This window comes from Pseudonaja textilis, chromosome Z, assembly GCF_049901715.1.
Source record: "Pseudonaja textilis isolate UNSWEBS1 chromosome Z, rPseTex1.2, whole genome shotgun sequence".
In the NCBI taxonomy this organism is placed as follows: Eukaryota; Metazoa; Chordata; class Lepidosauria; order Squamata; family Elapidae; genus Pseudonaja; species Pseudonaja textilis.
The window spans coordinates 67,446,131-67,466,223 of record NC_142008.1 but is presented as its reverse complement, the minus strand read 5'-3'; the positions used below and the strand labels follow the sequence as shown (position 1 = coordinate 67,466,223).

Here is a 20,093-nt window from a genome sequence, read left to right as displayed (position 1 = left end):
CCAAGCCTAGTTGAAAATTACAGACCAATCTCTCTATGCTGCACCACCTGCTAAAGTCCTGGAATCAATTATTAACCAATCCATCATCCTCCACTTAGAAACAAACAATCTACTCTCTAATAAAAAATTTGGTTTTAGGAAAAAACTATCATGTAATCAGCAACTTTTACACTGCAAAAACATATGGACTACACAACTTGATCAGGGTAAAGCAATAGACGCAATCTACATAGACTTCTGTAAAACCTTTGATTCGGTGGTACACAACAAACTACTCCTAAAACTAAAATCTTACGGTATCTCTGGACACCTGCATAACTCGATAGAAGCATTCCTGTCAAACAGACAAAAAATGGTCAAAATTGGGAGCATCCTATCAAATTCTGTACCTGTCAACAGTGGTGTCCCCCAAGGCAGTGTTCTGGGACCAACTCTTTTCATACTCTACATAAATGACCTCTGTGATTATATCAAGAGCAACTGCGTTCTCTTCGCTGATGATGTAAAGCTATTCAACACCACAGACAATACTGCTACCCTTCAAAAAGACCTTGACTATGTATCAGAATGGTCAAACAAATGGCAACTTCAAATCTCAACAAATAAATGCTCTGTCCTACATATTGGCAAAAAAAATCAGAAAATAAAATACAGGCTGAATAGTCAAGACCTTGTTCATGATTCAAACTCTGTCAAGGATCTTGGAGTACTCATCTCTAATGACCTAAATGCTAGAGCCCACTGTAACTACATAGCCAAAAAGGCATTAAGAGTTGTTAACCTAATCTTACGTAGCTTTTTCTCTGGTAATATTACACTAATAACTGGAGCATACAAAACATTTGCTAGACCAATGCTCGAATACAGCTCATCAGTCTGGAACCCACATCACGTATCTGATATTAACACAGTTGAGAAAGCCCATAAATATTTCACAAGAAGAGTTCTCTGCTCCTCTATTTGTTGCAGAATATCTTATGCCACCAGACTCGAAATTCTAGACCTAGAAAACCTAGAACTACGCTGCCTTCAGTCCGATCTAAGTATAGTCTCATGCATTGCAATGTCCTACCTGTCAATGAATACTTCAGCTTCAACCATAACAACACTAGAGCAAGCGATAGATACAAACTCAAGGTTAATCGCACCAAACTTGATTGCAGGAAATACGACTTCAGCAACAGAGTGGTCAATGTCTGGAATACTCTACCTGACTCTGTGGTTTTTTTCCCCAAACCCCAAAAACTTTAATCTTAGACTGTCTACTATTGACCTCACCCCTTTCCTAAGAGGTCTGTAGGGGGCGTGCATAAGCGCACCAAGGTGCCTACCGTCCCTGTCCTATTGTTTCTTTTATATTTTTTTAAATTTGTCTTATATGTATCCATGTATTCATAACTATGTTTTTACTTATACCTATAATCTTGTAAGCAATTGACAAATAAAAATAAATAAATTAAATATTTAAGTCCCATAAATAAAATTCTAACTCATCTTCTTCCAGCATCTTTTAAAATTCTTATCATTTTTCAAGTCCAGTTGTAGTTTTTATGAAATAACACCAATAAATCTCCTATACTTCCAATTTGAAAGGGGAATCCACAATGTCTTTTTCAATTTTTAAATGGTTATTCAGTTGCATTTATAATTTCAGTGAATCCATCTCGATTGTTTCCAGAGGGATTTCTTTGTCATCAATAGTAAGTTCTAGTTCCAATAAAGAGTTCAAAATTTCAAGAACTTCATTGGCCAATAAATCAAATATTTCCTTTAAAGTAGTCAGGTTTCCTCCTTAAATTCAGAGGAGAAAAAGTCCCCCATCCAATAACTGGGGGAAAACCAGCAAGACAACCATAATGGACCCTGTCCATTGTGGTCAGATGTCATGATGGCTGTTATGTGAAGTATCCACGTGATCATCTTGCTTACAACCTCCCACCCAACCTTCCTTGAGGGGGCCTTGAAAAGCCTAGGGAGGCCCTTCCGTACATTTCCCAGGGCCTTCCTCTCCCCCTAAGACATCCCATGCTTGTTTCCCACCCAATGGGTCCACAGTTTAATACAGCTGTCCAGAAAATGGCTGCTTACAGCATCACACCATGTGGCCCAGGAATATAAAGGCCTGCTCTGCTTCCCTAATGTAACTCCAGAAAGCTCTGGATTAGTTCTCTCCAAAGCTTGTATTAAAGAAACAAAGCAGGTTTCTTCATTCCTGGGCCATGTGGCATGGTCTTGGAAATAGCCACCATCTTCAGAGTGATCACAGTTCAATGTAACTACCCAGAAAATGGTGGCTATGTCAGATTTCCGGATCTGACATAAACCAGAATTACACCACATAATATTGGAAATTAGAAAGAGCCCCCAAAAGTCACAGTCCCCAACAGGAATAAATCAACCTTGCCTGGAGTCATCAATGTCCACTCCAGATTTCAGCAGGAACAGCTTCTGTTCCCACAGGAAGGAAAGTTACCTAGCCAAAACAATCCTCACTATCTAACCACTCCTCCCACCTTAAGAATGTAACGAGCCCGAAACCCTCCCCACCATTAACAGCAAAGAGAAAGAAAGAAAAGGAATAAATGATTAGAATATAGGGCTAAATAAAATGGCTACACAAATGTCAATTTCAGGCTCGACTGGCTACCCCCCCCCCCAATTGAAAAGAAAATCCTGCAATGATATAGAATACACAAAGATTGCAATTAGGTTAACCTCTGTCACCCAAAGGATTCGCTTTGGGTTTGTGTGAATATTTTTCATGGAATTTTTTTCACCAATCTATCAGCATTAATTTTCCAGCTATTTACCCAAGTAGCATCTAAATTATCCAATAAATTAAATAGTGTAATTTCCCCTTGAAAATCCTAGAGTCCAATATTTTTTAATGTCATAATGTTCATGCCCTGCAATGACCATAGCCTTTGGAGCCGCACAGTCTGCTGGCCATTTGAGGAAGTAACAAACAGCTTTAAAAAATAATGTGAAAAACCGGAAGTTAGAGAATTTAAATTTGACAGTCACTCTGTTTATTATTTTAATTATCTGAAAAAGTCCTATAAATTTTGGACTCAGTTTTCTAGAAGATAACTGTAACTTTAAATATTTAGTTGACAAATTAACCTTATCTCCCACTTTGAATTTTGGTTGTTGTGGGTGATGTTTGTCAGCTTGCTTCTTATGGATCTGTGCTGCCTTATTCAAAGCCTTTTTAGTATTTTCCCAGGACTCCATTCATATACTGACATGGATGGGGAGAAGGGGAAATCCCTTGGCAATTCAGGCATGGGGATGAATTCCATCCCAGTATTTATCTGGAAAGGGGTTAGCCCAGTACTGCTATGTACAGCATTATTATAAGCAACCTCCACAAATGGCAGTAAATCAGCCCAGTTGGATTGTTGGTAATTTACATAATATCTTAGATATTGACCAATAACCTGGTTAACTTTTTCAGACAGTCCATTCATTTTAGGATGAAATCCAGAGTTTAACCCTTTAGAGGATCCAATAGTTTTATAAACTCCCTCCAGAATTTTGAAGTAAACTAAATCCCTCTGTCTGAAATTATCCTGCAAGGTATTCCATGTAATCTATTTATATGATTAACAAACATTTTGGACAATTTCCTGGCTGATGGTAATCCTGGACATGCAACAAAATGAGCTTGTTTTGAAAATCCACAACAGTCCAAGTGACTGTATTTCCCCCCACTTTCAGGTAAATCTATTATAAAATCCATTCCTATCTCCTCCCAAGGTCGGAATGGTTCTGACAGGTTGCAAAAGTCCTGGAGGTTTTCCTGGTCTGGTTTTATCATAGCACAAGTGGCACAACTCTTTACATAATCCTCAATGTCATGTTTCAAAACTGACATCTGGCCAAATGTGGGGTTTTTAAATAACCAAAATGTCTTGCTTGCTTTGAGTTATGGCTTTTCTGAAGTACATGAAGGTGTAAAGTTTTGGGGACATGTAACTTCAACCACTTCCATGCTACACCATTCCTTATAATTAATAGACCCTTATTTTCTTGATACCAAGAATCTGCACTTAATTCATTTTGTAACTTTCTGTCATTTCTGATTTGTCTTTCATCTTTTGGCTTTGGGCTTGTGCCCGAGTAATCACTTGAACTGTCTCCTAGGGGAAAAGTGGAATAATTGTGTGAATTACTTCTTCCCACTTGCTGTCAAATTGGGGTTTCCTAGATGGCACATCTGCTAGTAGATTCCCCCCCACCCAGGGGAAGGTACTTCAATTGGAAATTGACTCTTTTGAAATATTGTGCCTATCTGACTTGTTTAGGAGAGAGTTTCCTGGTGTTTTTAGAGCTTCTAAATTTTTGTGGTCTGTCCACACCTTGAAAGGATTGTTGCTTCCTTCTAAAAACTGTCTCTATGTTAGTAGAGCCTAACTTCTCCCATACAACCCACCTTCTTTCAGTATTTGTGAGTTTTTTGGGCATATATGCACATAGTTGCAGGTCTCCTTTCTCATTTTTATTGGAGGAGTACAGCTGCCACTGCTATGTCACTAGCATCAGCTTGCACTACAAAAGGCAGTTCTGGCTCAGGGTGTCTTAAAATGGGTTCCTGTGCAAAATGCCTTTTTAACAATTCAAATTGGGCTTTTTGGCATTCTAGAGTCCATTTCAGAAGTTAGCCAGGTTTTGGCTTGGTTGCCCCCCCTCCCCCCCGTTTTTAATAGCTCTGTCACTGGTAGTGTGCTCTCAGCAAATGAGGGGATAAATTGCTGGTAAAAGTTTGCAAATTCCAGGAAGCTTTGCAGCTGTTTCTGGGTTTTGGGTGGTGCCAGTCTAGTACTGCTTTCACTTTTGCCGGATCCATTTCTATCCCGATTTGAAATGCAGTAGCCAAGATAACCTAGTGACTCTTTATGGAATTTGCACTTAGACAATATCACATACAGCTTTGCCTCCAACAGTTTTCTTAATACTTTTCTCACTAACTTGATGTGTTCTTCTAAAGTTTTGTTGTAAATAAGAATGTCACAAATTAAACAAGGACCCCTTTATACAAATGTTCATGTAGTACTTCATTTATCAACTTCATGAAAACTCCTGGGGCTCCTTGCAATCCAAATGGCATTACTCTGAATTCAAAGCTGCCTAAGGAGCAGTTGAAAGCAGTCCTCCATTCATCTCCTCCTCTGATGAGGATTTGGTAATACGCTTCATGGAGATATAATTTAGTAAACACTTTCTCTTTTGCGAAGTGTCCTAACATGTCTTTCATGAGCAGTAGGGGATAAGTGTTGTGAATATACACAGTGTTAATTCCTTTAAAATCCATGCATAATATAACCCCGCCATCTTTTTTTCTTTAAATAGCATGGGGGCTGCCATTCTAGACTTTGCAAGTTGTATGGAACCTCTGGCTATATTTGAGTGTATGTAGTCTCATTTCTTTAGGTGTCTTGGAGTACATCTTTGGTTTTGGTAATTTCACCCCTTCTGTAAACTCTATGGTGCAGTCAGTGTAGCGATGGAGTGGTGGTAGCACATTGAATTCCTCCTCACTGAAAACCTCAGCTAGGTCACGGTATTGGATTGAGATTTGAGGGATCCCTGGGGGTTGCTCAGCCAATGCCGCTTCATGGCGCTTCATGGCTCTCCCGTAATCCTGAGTTGTCAATTTGGTTGTTGTCTTGTTCAAGAGGTAGCTTGGGACCGAGTGCTAATTTAATTCTCCTACATTCGCCCTCCCAGCTTATAATTGGGTGCCATTTGTCTAGCCAGGTGAGACCCAGGATTACTGACTGAGTCATTTTTGGCACTACTGTGAACCTATAGTTAGCTTCCCTATAGCTTCCCTATAGTTACTTTTACTTTTTCAGTGATGTGCATGGCCAGACTTCCCCCTATCATATATCCATCCAGTTATTGGAATCGAATGGGGTTAGTTAATGCTTGAGTCTCTATGCTTAGGCTATGCACACACTCAGGACTAATAAGGCATCGCAAACTGCTGGTGTCAATAATAATGTCTATGGGTTCTTCTATGCCTGTGCAGTAACAGTCAATGTCCCTTCAATTTTAAAGGGTCAGAAAGGCTTACCATCGGGCCCTCTTCTTCGCTGTCTGCATCCTGAATAATGGGTAATGCTGCTGCCAGAGTTCCCTCTCCTGTGGGTTGCTGGGGATAGGGACCTCAATGGCTTGGCACACAAATTTGCTTTTGTCCAATGGTTTTCTTGGTGCTTTTTTCCCTTTAGGGGGAGCAGGTGCTCTCACTTGCGGTAATGGGGCCAGCGCTAAGCACTCTGAAGTGTGGTGCCCTTGCTGGCCACACAGAAGCACTTTATAGAAATCAGGGCAGCTGCTGTTTGATGTCTTTTGCTGTGGCTGGTACTGAGCATTGTGTGAATTGTCTTCTGGATTGTTTCTCAGTGTTGCTTCTTCTGTACTGTCTGAGCATGTTATCCTTTGCTATGGCAATTCAATACCACTCATAGATTCTGTCCTTGGGCAACCTATGGCAAAGGCAGATTTTTAATAACTCCTCATCCAGGCTTTCTTGGAAATAGTGCACCAGTATTCTCTCCTACCAGTGTCTGAGACTAGTGGCCAGGTGTCTGAACTCAAATACAAGTTCCTTGGTGGGTCTCTCCTTCTGCCTAATGCTTTTGAGTTCTGCTTCAGCCTCTTGAGAAAAAATCCTCAAATGCACCTGGAGCTCTCTCAGGAAGTCTTCCACAATGTTTAATTCAAGAGCACCTTCATCGTTGATCTGGGTGAACCATTTGGATGCCTCCTCCTCCAGATTGTCCCCTAGGAATTGGATGAGTTGGGTATCATCATGGAATTCATCTCTATGCCTGTTGATGTAAGACTATTCAGGAAAAATACAAGTTTGCTTGAGGTTCCATCAAACATGGTTTTTAAAGGTGTTGGGGTGTTTGTGCGTGGAGCTGGCTATGGCAGCAGAGGTGAGATTGCAGTAGGGCTGGTATAATTTGAGCTTGGTCTTGAACCCATCCTCTGCCTGGGTAAAATGCCCATCCTGGAGGGATCTGGTCAGCCAGAGGCAGACAAGGAGGGGGGGAACTCATTCCTCAATGGATTCTTTGTGGACTCCCCCTTCTTCTCGCTCCTCTCTGTTCCACTCTCGGGAATGAATGATGCAATGGTGGTAGATCTCCAGCAGCAGTAAATCGCCCTCTTTTGGGAGGAGATAAATCTCCCAACTGGGTTAGACCGAAGGTTGACAGGCTGGAAGCACATGTTGCTCTATCTCTCCGGGTGGTCATTTGCCTCACTTGTGGGCTTCTGCCTTGATGTCCGAAGACAAGCTGCTCCATCTGGTCAGGTAGGTCCTCAAAGGTCTGGTTACACATTGCCATTTGGTACTGCCATTCATCCGTCTCATTGTGATCTGCCATGGGTCCAGTTGCTGCTCTCCACAAGATCATGGCTCAAGACTCTCTGGCCACAGTTAACAGGTGATTGTTGAGTGGGTCAGGAAGGGTTGATTGGCCAATCAGGTCCCTTTCCATCCATTGAATACCAGCGCTTGCAGACCATTCAACTGCGGATTTCGGGTGAGCTCCCATCTGGCGCGTGATATCTCCATGATTGCAGTCACTCAGATTGTCTCCTGGGGATCCATTGCGGGGGCTGGCTGGCAACTTCACACAGCCCCCCCAAGTTTGCATTCACATTCCGGTACCCCTGGGTTCCATCCTTCTGCCATCTTCCCTGAGTCTTTGCTGTTGCCCAATGCTCCGGGTAAACAGCCAGGGCTCAGGATTCTGAATAGCAATCCTTGTTTGGGATTAGGTTGTGGGGATCCAGAATAATGTCAGGTTTCCAAGTAATGAAATCCATTTAAAAAGAAATGAGCAAAGTCCATTTTCCAAAATAAATATCTTTTATTTAGGTAATAGCAATAGCATTTAGACTTATATAACACTTTATAATGCTTTACAGCCCACTCTAAGTGGTTTTACAGAGTCAGCATATTGCCCCCAACAATTTGGGTCCTCATTTTACCCACACCAGAAGGATGGAAGGCTGAGTCAACCTTGAGCCTGGTGACATTTGATCTGCCAAATTGCAGGCAGCTGGCTGCAACAGAAGTAGCTTGCAGTACTGCACTCTAACCAATGTGCCACCAAGCATCAAATTGGCAAATTTTCTTGTATTCTGGATCTGACACAAACCAGAATTACAGCACATAATGTTGGAAATTAGAAACACCCCCAAAAGTCACATTCCCCAATAGCAATAAATCAACCTTTCCTGGTGTCATCAATCTCCACCTCCAGGTCTCAGCAGGGACAGTTTCTGTTCCCGTGGGAAGGAAAGTCACCTAGCCAAATCAGTCCTCACTATCTAACTACTCCCACCTTAGGAATGTGGTAAGCCCAAAACCCTCCCTCCATTGACAGCAAAGAAAAAGAAAAAAAGGAATAAATGATTAGAATATAGGGCTAAATAAAATGGCAACACATGTCAATTTCGGGCTCAACAGGCTGCTTCTGAGATCCATGCCACGAGGCCCAGGAATGAAGCAGCCTTCCTTTCTTCTCTAAACCATGTTCTGGGGATTTTTGAAAGGTAAGTGAGGGGTAGGATCACCTAGGAAAAGCCCATTATATCCATCTTTTTAAAAAATTCTAGGTATTTGGATTTGAGTGGTTGCTCTAAAAGTTCAGAATATTTTTAAGCATCAGTAATTTTTGTTCAAAATATTGCTTTCCTCCTCCCTTCATCTTCCTTTCTTCTTATTCTAAGGACAACCTTAGTAACATCCCTTCAGTAGTTATAGAGCCTGCCTCAAATAATGAAGATGGAGACGCCCATGAAATACAAATTACTGAATCTAAAGATTCTGTGGAAGAAGTTGCTAATCAGAAAACTGAAGTACCCATTGTTGAATCTTCAGATGATATAAGTGAACCACCAAATATTGTAGAAGGAAAGCCTGCATCTTCTGAGAAGCAGCCTGCAGCAACAGATGACATGCCTCCTGGATTCCTCTATAAGGTTTATTTCAGGATTTATTTTGGGAGGGTGTATGTGTTGTGTTATAGCATAGAATATAGATGAAGTCCAAGAAGGTATACAAATGGCATAATGCAGCTTTCAAGTGTAGCAATAAAAATGTTGTTGATCAACGTGCAATTATAAATAAACTTTTTCTGTCTTCAAATTTTGCAATTTTCAGTAGCATGTTCATTAAGTTATAATTAGCTTATTATTGTAGTATAACAAATATCTCTCAAACTTAGCAACTTTAAGATGGGTGGATTTCAATTTTCAGAACTCTCCAACCAGCATGAGCTGAGGAATTCTAGGAGTTAAAGGCCACCCACCTTGAACTTGACAAGGTTGAGAAACACTTGCATAGTCTTAAAATGTGGCCACAAAATAGCAATAGCAGTTAGACTTATATGTCACTTTACAGTGCTTTACAGCCATCTCTAAGCAGTTTACAAAGTCAGCATATTGCCCCCAACAATCTGGGTCCTCGTTTTGCCCACCTTGGAAGGATGGAAGGCTGAGTCAATCTTGAGCCTGGTGAGATTTGAACTGCCAAATTGCAGTCAGCAGGCACTCAACAGAAGTAGCCTGCACTATTGTACTCTAACCACTGCACCACCATGGCTCGTGTTGATATAAACCTTGTTTTTCAAGTTTTCTCATACATGAAGATGTATAGATCATGTTGCCAAAAGGACCTAGATGGAGACATATCAACAGCCTTAGTTGCTTAGAATGTTTCCAATCTATAAAACATTATTTGTTTGAATAGCAAAAAAAGAAAAACAAAAAAAATATTTTATTTAGCCAAGCTACTACAGTATATTGTGTCTTGTAACATTAGATGAAATAAAATATCTATATATAATTAGTCCATAGGCACTTATTTCTGTTCTTAGGTTGAAGCTCTGCATGATTTTGAGGCAGCCAACAGTGATGAACTGACATTGCAACGAGGCGATATTGTATTAGTAATCCCATCAGCAGCAGAAGCAGATCAGGTAACAGCAGAGGGGCTTTTCTTATATTAAGTTTTTAAATACATTTGCTTTTTACTGAAAACTTAAATGCTCACTGGAATATTTTTTATTTATAGGAGTAAAATATTTTAGAAGGGCTTTGTAGTGAAAAAGCGAAATATCATATGTTAAAATTGCTACAGGCCATATTGTAAAAGCTTATTTTTTTCACATAATATAGATGGAAGAGCATTGCTAACCTTTGCTCTTTTTAAAAAGGTTGCTAGAGATAATTTGTACATGCATAGATAGTATATATGACCAGTTCTTATGAAAATATAATTAGAAAATTAAAGTTTTCTTTTCCTTTCAGGAAGCAGGTTGGTTAACAGGCATTAAGGAACGCGATTGGCTTCAATACAAAGATGCATCCACATACAAGGGACTGTTCCCTGAAAACTTCACCTGCCGTTTCGAGTAATTCCCAGCCCCAGAGCAACACCCTCTTATAGTTTGAACATCTCCAACATACAGGAGTCCACAGTTGAGTCATCACTTCAGACAAAATTCAGCTGAAGCATTTCAAGTGAGCATGATTGCAAGAAATTAAAAGCTAGCATATTTTGAAACAGTATGTGGAAAAAAGTTCTTATTTGTTCACATATATATGGCAATAGGTTTGTTTGTACTTTGTTAGAGCTATGGTGATCCTGTAACTTGACCTTTCCCCATGCAAATGAGTAGGCTCCTCAATACCAAACCTTAACTTTTCTGCACTAACTGTATTGAATTGAATTGCTGCACTGCAGAAGACTTCATTAGTAATCATGTAGTACTGAAATAAAAGTATTCTATTTTCAATGTGTTTTGGGGGGAAAAAATCTGCCACAAAATTTTTCCATGCCATTTTCTTCCATATGTATGTACATATAGAGAGATAACTATGTGTTGTATGCATACACAGCACATAAAAATCCCAGGAAACTAACCTGCAGCACAAGTAATTGGTGACATATATAGCAAACATTTGACATGAAACCAGGAGAAAATGGAGAACATATGTAAATTGTTAAGCTTAGGAAACTAATAGGGAGTTATTACAGAGGGACGATAATATGCATTAGAATCACTATCATCTTTGAAGGTTGACTATCAACTGATTTTATGCATTAGCAAATATCTTACGTACTTAATAGTCATTCTTTCATGTAGAATTGTTCATTCAGACATTTGCTCTTATCAGTAGAAAATTCTGTTACAAAAGGAAACTAGCTGCACCATTACCAAAATATTGAGTAGTAAAAATATGCATTTGTAATGCAAAGTTATCATTTCAAGCATTATAAAAAAGCTACCAAACACATTTTCAAAACAGTTGAAACACAAGTGAAGGCATGGCTCGTTAACCTCTGCATTATCTATCTACTATAGATAAGGATTAAACTATTCTGATAAGCAAACTATAGTGGTAGATTTTGTATTTTTAAAATGGCTGGATGAATAAATACATTTCTGAATTAAGTGAATATGAATTAAGACAATATATTTGCACAGTATGCATTTATCCACATATATTCAACAATCCCCCAAAATATGTATTGTGTATCAAAAAGACATCTGTAACGATTATGTTTTTTCAGTGTTGTGTCATTTTAAATAAATCTATGATCAACTCCATAAGTTCGATTTTTGTATATGCTCTTGTACCAAAGGTGGTATTCAGCAGATTCTGACCACTTCTGGAGAACCGATAGTGGAAATTTTGAGTAGTTTGGAATACCACCTCTGACTGGTCTCTCCCCCATCTATTCTCTGCCTCCCAAGACCCAGCTGATCGGCTGGGTCTTCTTTTGTTGCCCTACAGCAAGAGAACGTGCATGGAAAGCAGGTTAGTGAGGTGGGGAGACAATGGGGATTTACAGTATCCTTCCCCTGGATTGGGGAGGGAATGGAGATTTTATAGTATCCTTCCCATGCCATGCCCACCAAGCCACGGCTACAGAACCAATAGTAAAAAAAAATTGAATCCCACCACTGTCTTGCACATATACAAGCATCTTGCACAGCATCTTTTAAATTCTGCTATCATACATACTGTTGGCCTTAAGCTAAATTGCTGGTCTTCACCATACAGGTTCATTGAATCAAAGCTCTACATCTATGGTTCAGTAAGCAAGAATGAAATGTTAGCCCAGATGAACATATGGTGCTCAGTAGCTTGCAACACTGTCATTTCTAATTTATCCATTTATCAAGCCTTGCTGAAATTAATTTTTACTAAGGTCTATTTCATCATATTAATAAACTGGGCTTGTAGACACCCAGAACTTAACTATCTACTGTATGTATATCTCCTTGAAAGGCCAATAGAGAGGAAATCAATACCGAATACAGTGGTACCTTAGTATAAATTCATTGGTGCACTTGGTGCATTTTGATGTGAAAACTTTGTCCCAGTCCTTATTGTTTGGTACTCAATGCACAAGCCAGGACTTTTATCAATTGCCTTGTGATTCATTACATTATTTCTTATGGGAAAAAATTCTTTAGTACTCATCATTCTTAGTACTCATTGTGCCTCCCAGAACCAATTACAGTTGGGTACCGAGATATCACTTTAATTGAGAATTGGATTACAGTTAACATACAAAGATTTTATGCCTGGACTGGAGACACTTACTGTGAGAAGTTCCTATGGAGGACTAACACAAGCAGTTTATTTGAACTTGAAGTGTAATTTGTAAGTACCAATTTTCTTAAAAGTTAATTCAAGGCATATAGCTTTTACTATCCATTTTAACAATTAGAAATGTAATACTTAGGGAAATTTTCACCAAAATAATATTGCAAAGCCATGCAAGTTGGTTATAACCTAAAAAGTGCTGAAGAGATTCCTATTCCAAACAAAAATTATTCATTCAATATATTCAGCCACTTGATGGATATTCGTTTGTCATTTGTCATTCCTATGTTCCATTGTCATTCACTTAATTGTTCTATTTTATTTCTATTTACACACCTTTTCATTTTTCTTCCTATTTATTACTATAAACCATATAGAGTAACGCTGCAGGAATATAGGCAGTAAATAAATTTAACAAATAAGCAATTAAATTTAGAGTTCCACTGCTAAATGAGACCAGAACGACAAGCAAGAGCATGTTTTTTTATTTTTTAAGATGGCAACAGCAGCTGCATGTGTTTGTAGATGGTGCTCCGAAGTATTGGGCAGAGAGGTTTTTGAAGAATTTGGATAGTAGAGATTGGTATATGGAAGTGGAAGACTGTGTAGAGGGAAAGGCAAGAAAGAGACAAACTTGATAAACTAACTGTGAGGCTGGAATTTGTTAAAGAAACAGAGGTGAAGAAACTGATAGGCCAAGATCTGGTAGAGTCGAATGGTCGTAAAGTGAGAGTTGGAAGGTGAGACGGACAGACAGAGCAGAGGAGGTGGACAATTTTCCGATTGTGTGGCTGGCTTCCCTGATCTCACCCTGGACTCCCCTGACTGAAGGTAAACCCTGGTCTGAGAACCCAAGAGTCAGCAGCTGCAGATCTGAATTGATAGTGTGGGTCATCTGATGGAGGCAGAACTGACAGAAGAGACAAGCTTCTCAGGCCTTTGTTGGCAGCTGGGCCTATTCATGGTTAATAACACTGGGGAGAGTGGCAGGCTACCTTTGGGATTTCCTGAGATTAACTGACGAGTGAGAGCTTGGAACTGTGAACTTCATGTGTGATGCGTTGCGGGTCCCAGTACCGGGATGAATCAGTCAGCTGACGACCTACACCCAGGCAGACTGTCCGGGCGGGCTCCTCTTGATGGCAAAGATGACAGCGACACAAAGGTTTCTTTTGGTGAGAGGAAGCCCAGATAGTACTACGCACCTCTCTTTTATTGTGCAGCAAGCAGGGGGGGGTTAGGTTACACATGAGGAAGTTAGACAGGAATAGGGAATATTGCCATATATGGCTAATCCTTATGCTATAGCCAACTCACGTTTTACACGTTGCTGTTCCTATAGTGTCGCCCTATATGTGTATTGTATGTGTATTGGGTTTTCTGTGTACGTGACTTCCTACTGATGTGTCATGATATTGCAACATCTCTGTTTTTTATTATTTTGATACCTCTCTTATTCTTTATGCTGCGAGATCTAGTCCTCCTCCGAGTCCAAGTCCTGCCGGCATATTAGAATGCGAGGGCCGTCTCCTTTTTCTGGGTATTCATCTTCGTTCTCCTCCGAGTCCGAAGTGAATGCCAATAGAGACCTTTTTTCTGCTGGAGTGTTGATCTCGGACCTTATTTTTACAAGCATGTTTATGTTGGTAATCTCAGTATCAATAATGGCCAGTCGTTTTTTGAGGAATTGCATTATTTTCCCAAATACACAAGGGCCCATGGCACACAGCAATAGGAGCAATATTAATGGTCTGGCAATTGAGGAAAGAAGTGTTGTGAGCCATGGGGAGAAATTAAACATATTATGATACCAAGTGTTACCTGCTTTCCTTTCCCTTTTGCGTATTTCCAACCGCTCTTTTAGTTTATCTAATGAGTCTTGTACTAAGCCGGTATGATCAGCATAGAAACAACATTCTTCTTTTAATGCTACACATAGCCCTCCTTCTTTTAAAAACAACAGATCAAGGCCCCTTCTATTCTGCAAAACAACTTCTGATAAGGATGTAAGAGATGTTTTAAGGTGAGAAATAGATTGTTCGAGAAGTTCGAGATCTTTGTCTATATCAGCACGCAAAGTTTGGTATTGATTATTACTAACTGCTAGACTGGCAATTCCCGTAGCAGCACCTGTAGCTCCTAGTCCTAGTAATACAGCAAGGGTAAGGGTGGTGACTACCTCTCTCTTAGGACGAGCAAAATCGGTGTTATCCTGCAGAAAGGTTTGGCCAGAGTGGTAAGTTATTTTGGGGACTATCGAAATGAGAACACAGTAACCATTCCTTTGAGTGATGGTGGGGCCGTGAGCACAAGCGGTGAGGCCAGTGTCACAGGCCCACCATGAATTGTTGTCTGGAACAAAATACAAATTCTGAAAAACAGTAGTGAAATTCCCACCAGTACTCCAAAGTGCCCTTGAAATACCATTGAGCCATAAGTAAGTCTGGTTACAATGATGACTTGTGGTGTTAGGTACATTTCCCAGGCAGTATCCTGTCCCTATAATGTTACCAATGGTTTGAGTACCTTGTGACCAACGACAAGATGAAGGTGATTTTTGGGCAGTGAAATTGGTGGTGCTACCAATGGCCTCATAGTAAGGGGGGCCTGCGTTAAGACACAGCCAACAATCATTGGTAATTGCAGGGTTGCTGGCATTGAGGAGGAGGTAACTAGAGTTTATTAACCATAGCAAAGGTTGGGGAACTGTATGGCCTGGACGATATTCTACCAGGGATATGTTTCTATTGGGACCTACTTGGATAGCGGGCCGCTCAATGATGAGTTTTATGGTAAAAGTATTGCCATAGTCGTACCCATCAGCATAAATCCGGATTCCCCAGGTAAGACCCGCCTCCCACCGTGTAGTCAGCCTTTTCCCTCCCGCTGAAAACAGAATATACATGGGATTACATGGAGTCCATATGCCCCCTGAGGGGCAATTATCTTGATGCCAAGAACCATTTTGGAAGGCAAAGATATAATCGTCTTTGATCGGTGGCGACCAGGAGATAGAACCGGTGGAGAGACATGACCAAGCGGCACAGAAGGCGTCTGTGGGGCCTCCGCAAACGCGAATAATCTCGCGAGTCTGCTTATGTCCGGGGCAAATATAAAATCGATAGCGATGGACGAATCCTGGAGAAGGTGTGGGTGTCTCGGTCGTGCTGGTGTAGGTGGTGAGGCCTACCAATATCTGTCCGACGTCAGCTTTGAGGGTAGGCCACCAGGTGTATGGGTGAGTGGTGTTGCTGATGGAAAATAAGACACGATCGTAGGCATCATATATTGTCCAAGTTTGTTTCACTGGCTGGTGTAGATTGAGGGGGTTTGCAGGCAATGTTTGTAGGAAAAAGGAAGAAAATAATGCAGTGAAGAAGAGAAGGCAGTTATTCATCATGGAGCTTCAGCCAGTGGAGATCCAGAGGGTCTGCATTGGGTTGTGGCTGATCAGGTGGGGAGGTGTGGCAAGGGCGCACACAGCGACCAGGAATCCAGAGAACTTTTTCAGGTAACTGAATTGCAGCGTAGCCTCGCCCCCAAGTGATAAGTTCAGCAGGACCCTTCCAAGCTGGATCTGGGAGTTGCCTGTAATAGACAAGTGGTCTTGCAGTGGGGAGAGAGGGTTTAGTGAAATGACGAGACACAGCAGACGAGGGAGGGTTTCCAGTGAGGTTAAGGAAATTAAGAGCATACAAACAGACATTTAACAGATTTTGCAGTATCGGGAGGTTGGGGGGGCTAATCCCTTTTGACCCCGTGTACCGATCAAGGGCTTGTTTAAGCGTTTGGTTTGCCCTTTCTACAATAGCTTGCCCTTGTCTATTGAAAGGGATTTCAAATTTGTGGTTAATGGACCAATGATGGCAAAACTCCGAAAAAGCAGAGCTTGTGTAGGCAGGTCCATTATCCGTTTTTAGTATTTTTGGACATCCCAACACTGAAAAGGTTCGAATACAGTGGTTGATTACTTGTTTTGCATTTTCGCCCCTTTGGGGCGTGGCCAATATGAATCCTGAATAAGTATCAATGGTAACATGAAGATATTTCCATGGGGCAAAAGGAGGGTATTGAGTAACATCCATTTGCCACGTATCACATGCCTGAAGTCCCCTGGGGTTAACCCCTTGAGGGATAGCTTTCGCTTGGAGACTGCATGTGGGGCATTGTTGGATGATAGCAATTGCTTCAGCCATGGTAATGCCAAATTGTTTGACCAGAGCCTTTATATTTTGGTGAAAATAAGCATGACTTTCTCCTGCCGTTAAGGGGGCAGGTTGTGTTTGAGCAGCAAAAACCTGTTGACAAGCAGTATCAGCTCTGACATTTCCCTCGGAGAGGTAACCCGGGAGGTGCTAAAAGGGAAGTCTCCACGGAGGGGGAAAGATAAGAGCCATATATGTGAAATACTACTTGAGTGACATACAAGCTGTCAGAGATAAGATTGATTGGGATGTGAGGAAATTTTTCCAAGGCTAAGATGACGGCCGCTAGTTCTGCTTTTTGGGCTGAGGTCTGAAGAGTTGTACGACAGGAATGCCATACTTAGAAGCAGCAGTTTTTAATTCCTTTAACAAAGCCCACTCCAATGGGGTATAATGAGGGACAGGATTACCCCCAGCTGCGGGGGTTTGAAGAATCATAGGGAAACAAGAAAGATCATCTGCAGATAGCTTTCCTTCCGCCAAAGCCGATTGAAAGGCATTACGGACAGGAGTATCTGTCGCCGTGGAGGAAGGAGGTAACAGAGAAGAGGGGTTCGGAGAAGAGTCAAGGGGTGGGGGGGAGTAGGGTGGAGGTGCCGAGGCAGCAACAGGACAGAGTTCAGCGGAAGGTGGGTCTGAGGAAGACTGGATAGAATCATCGGGAAAGAGAATATTAAGGGCAGCCATAATGGCACACCAAGAACAAATAATCTGAGGTGGAGCCCTAGGTGGTGCATGCATCCATTTCCCCATCCGTTCCCAAGAGGAACGTTTAAGAGTGCCTTCCCATGGGATACGCGGGCAGTGTTGTTGGACATAACTCAAAAAATCATCCAAATACTTTTTGACAGAGGATATACATTTGTGCCATTAGCCTTCTGCAAATAATTTGCCTTCTTCACTAAAGAGAGAAGTTCATCCCTATGCTTGAGTTGAACTTGAGAAAGTGAGGAGCCCATACTTACGATGCGCGAGCCTATTCCAGGTGCGTAGTACAGGAGTGAAGGAAGCGCATTCCTAGACAAGAATCACGCTTTGTCGGGGACGTATCGTTGAGACGATCACGTCGGGTCACCAGTTGATGCGTTGCGGGTCCCAGTACCGGGATGAATCAGTCAGCTGACGACCTGCACCCAGGCAGACAGTTTGGGCGGGCTCCTCTTGATGGCAAAGATGACAGCGACACAAAGGTTTCTTTTGGTGAGAGGAAGCCCAGATAGTACTACGCACCTCTCTTTTATTGTGCAGCAAGCAGGGTGGGGGTTAGGTTACACATGAGGAAGTTAGACAGGAATAGGGAATATTGCCTTATATGGCTAATCCTTATGCTATAGCCAACTCACGTTTTACACGTTGCTGTTCCTATAGTGTCGCCCTATATGTGTATTGTATGTGTATTGGGTTTTCTGTGTACGTGACTTCCTACTGATGTGTCATGATATTGCAACACATGTGACATTGTAGGACTACAAAGCTGCTAAATTTCCAAAGCAGCATAGAAGGCCTTTCTGACTATTTTTTCTGGCTACCTTTTGCAGTCTTGCTTCTCAGTTTTGTGGGTGTTCTGTGGTCGGGCCTGGGAAGGTTGTTTGGGGGAATCCTGAAGTTGTGGGGAAAAGTTGAATGAGTATGTTGGTCCCTTTCCCCTAGTGAGAGCTGGGAGGGAGTGGCTCCCTGTTTGGTGGGTGAGAGCAACTGGGCAGGGTGCCATTTATGCATCGAGTGGATGTATTCTGAGTCTGTTGGGAGATAAGGGGGACTGGATGCGACCCCTCTGCAGCAATAAGGGATGGTATGAGTTTGAGGGCACTGAGAGCAAATGATATAGTGCCTGTAAATCTCACCTTGCCCCAACAGTCTGTCAGTGGGAGTAGGGTTTCCTCCCCACTTTTTAAAGAAGAGTGTTCAGATGGGGGATGGAATGGTTCTCGGGGAAGGCAGAGGAGGGCGTCTTATTTCAGTGATGTCAGGTAACAGAAGATATGGAAGACAAGAGAGAGGGCAGGCACAGGAACGCGATCTCAGTGTTTAGTACCAATCTTGTGTTCTGCCTCATTGCACACCTCAATTTTCTGGTCAGCAGACCTGTGGTGGCCCTGGTCATAGATTGCTGCTTTTAAATGTGAGATCAGACTGTAATAAGGCTAGCCTTATTGTCGATTTGATCCTCAAAGAGAAGGCTGATCTGTCTATAACTGAGACCTGGCTGGGCCCAGAGTGAGGCATTCCCCTTGTAGAAATAACCCAGTGGGTTATCGAGCATGGCCCCAGTCCATGGGGCCGGGGAGGAGGTGTGGCTGTTGTTATCAGAGAATCTCTTAGTAGCCTCCAGAGGCACTGTTCAACAAGTGACCCTTTTTCTTAGATTGGGCTTAAGGGATCAGGTGGGATTGCTGCTGCTGTACCAGCCTCCCTGCTGCACGGCAGCTTCCCATGACAGGCTCCTGGACCTCACCGCAGGGCTGCCAGTGGAATTCCCCATGCTTATAGTTCTGGGAGATTTCAACCTGCTTATAGTTCTGGGAGATTTCAATCTCTGGAAGTGGGGGCGGAAGTAGCCTGAGATTTCATGGAAACCATGACTTCCATGAGCCTGTCCCAGATTATCCAGAGCTCGACTAGTAATAGTGGTCACATTCCTGATTTGGTATTCTTGTCAGAGCAGTGTCTATGTGACCTGGAATTGGTGGACCTGTCCTTGATCCCCTTGTCATGGTCAGATCACAGTCCAGTGGCAATGAGTTTCTCAAAAGCTGCACCCACCCCGCAGGGAGCATGACCTATTAGATTATGCTCCCCCATCGACTAATGGACCCAGATGGGTTCCAGAAGAAGCTGGGGGTTATAACTGCAGATCTATTATGCAGTCCAGCCAAGCTCTTAGTCACTGTTTGGAATAGTAAGGTGACTGAGGCCCTGGATAGGATCGCACTCTTGTGACCTCTCCTCATCCTAGACCTCTCTGTGCCCCATGGTATGCAGAGGAACTGAGAGGGATAAAACACATGTCTAGAGTGCCGCTGGCAGAAGACAGGAGATGAACTCAAACACGGGTAAGAGCTGCTACTAAGGCCTACTTTGTGGTGATTCGTGTGGTGAAGTGTAAATACTTCTGCAGATAACTGCATCTGCAGATAATTCATGACCCTCTTTAAGGTCAGCCATCTCCTCCTAGGGAAGGAGGAGATTGAGGTCCACTGAAGGGGTGCGCTGAGGAATTTGCAAATTTTCTGTAAGACA

At 42.0% G+C, this 20,093-nt stretch overlaps 1 protein-coding gene across 4 annotated transcripts in view; it reads left to right on the top strand.

The window, feature by feature from the left end:
- Positions 1-11,645, top strand: part of AMPH (amphiphysin) — a 151,906-nt gene extending 140,261 nt beyond the window's left edge. For all 4 annotated transcript variants that reach the window (XM_087918530.1, XM_087918529.1, XM_087918532.1 and 1 more), the window contains 3 exons: positions 8,758-9,009; positions 9,906-10,007; positions 10,339-11,645. In XM_087918530.1, the coding sequence (XP_087774656.1) occupies positions 8,758-9,009; positions 9,906-10,007; positions 10,339-10,446 (462 nt within the window). In that variant the 3' untranslated portion in view covers positions 10,447-11,645. The remainder of the gene's footprint in view (positions 1-8,757; positions 9,010-9,905; positions 10,008-10,338) is intronic.
- The last annotated feature ends 8,448 nt before the right edge of the window (positions 11,646-20,093 follow it).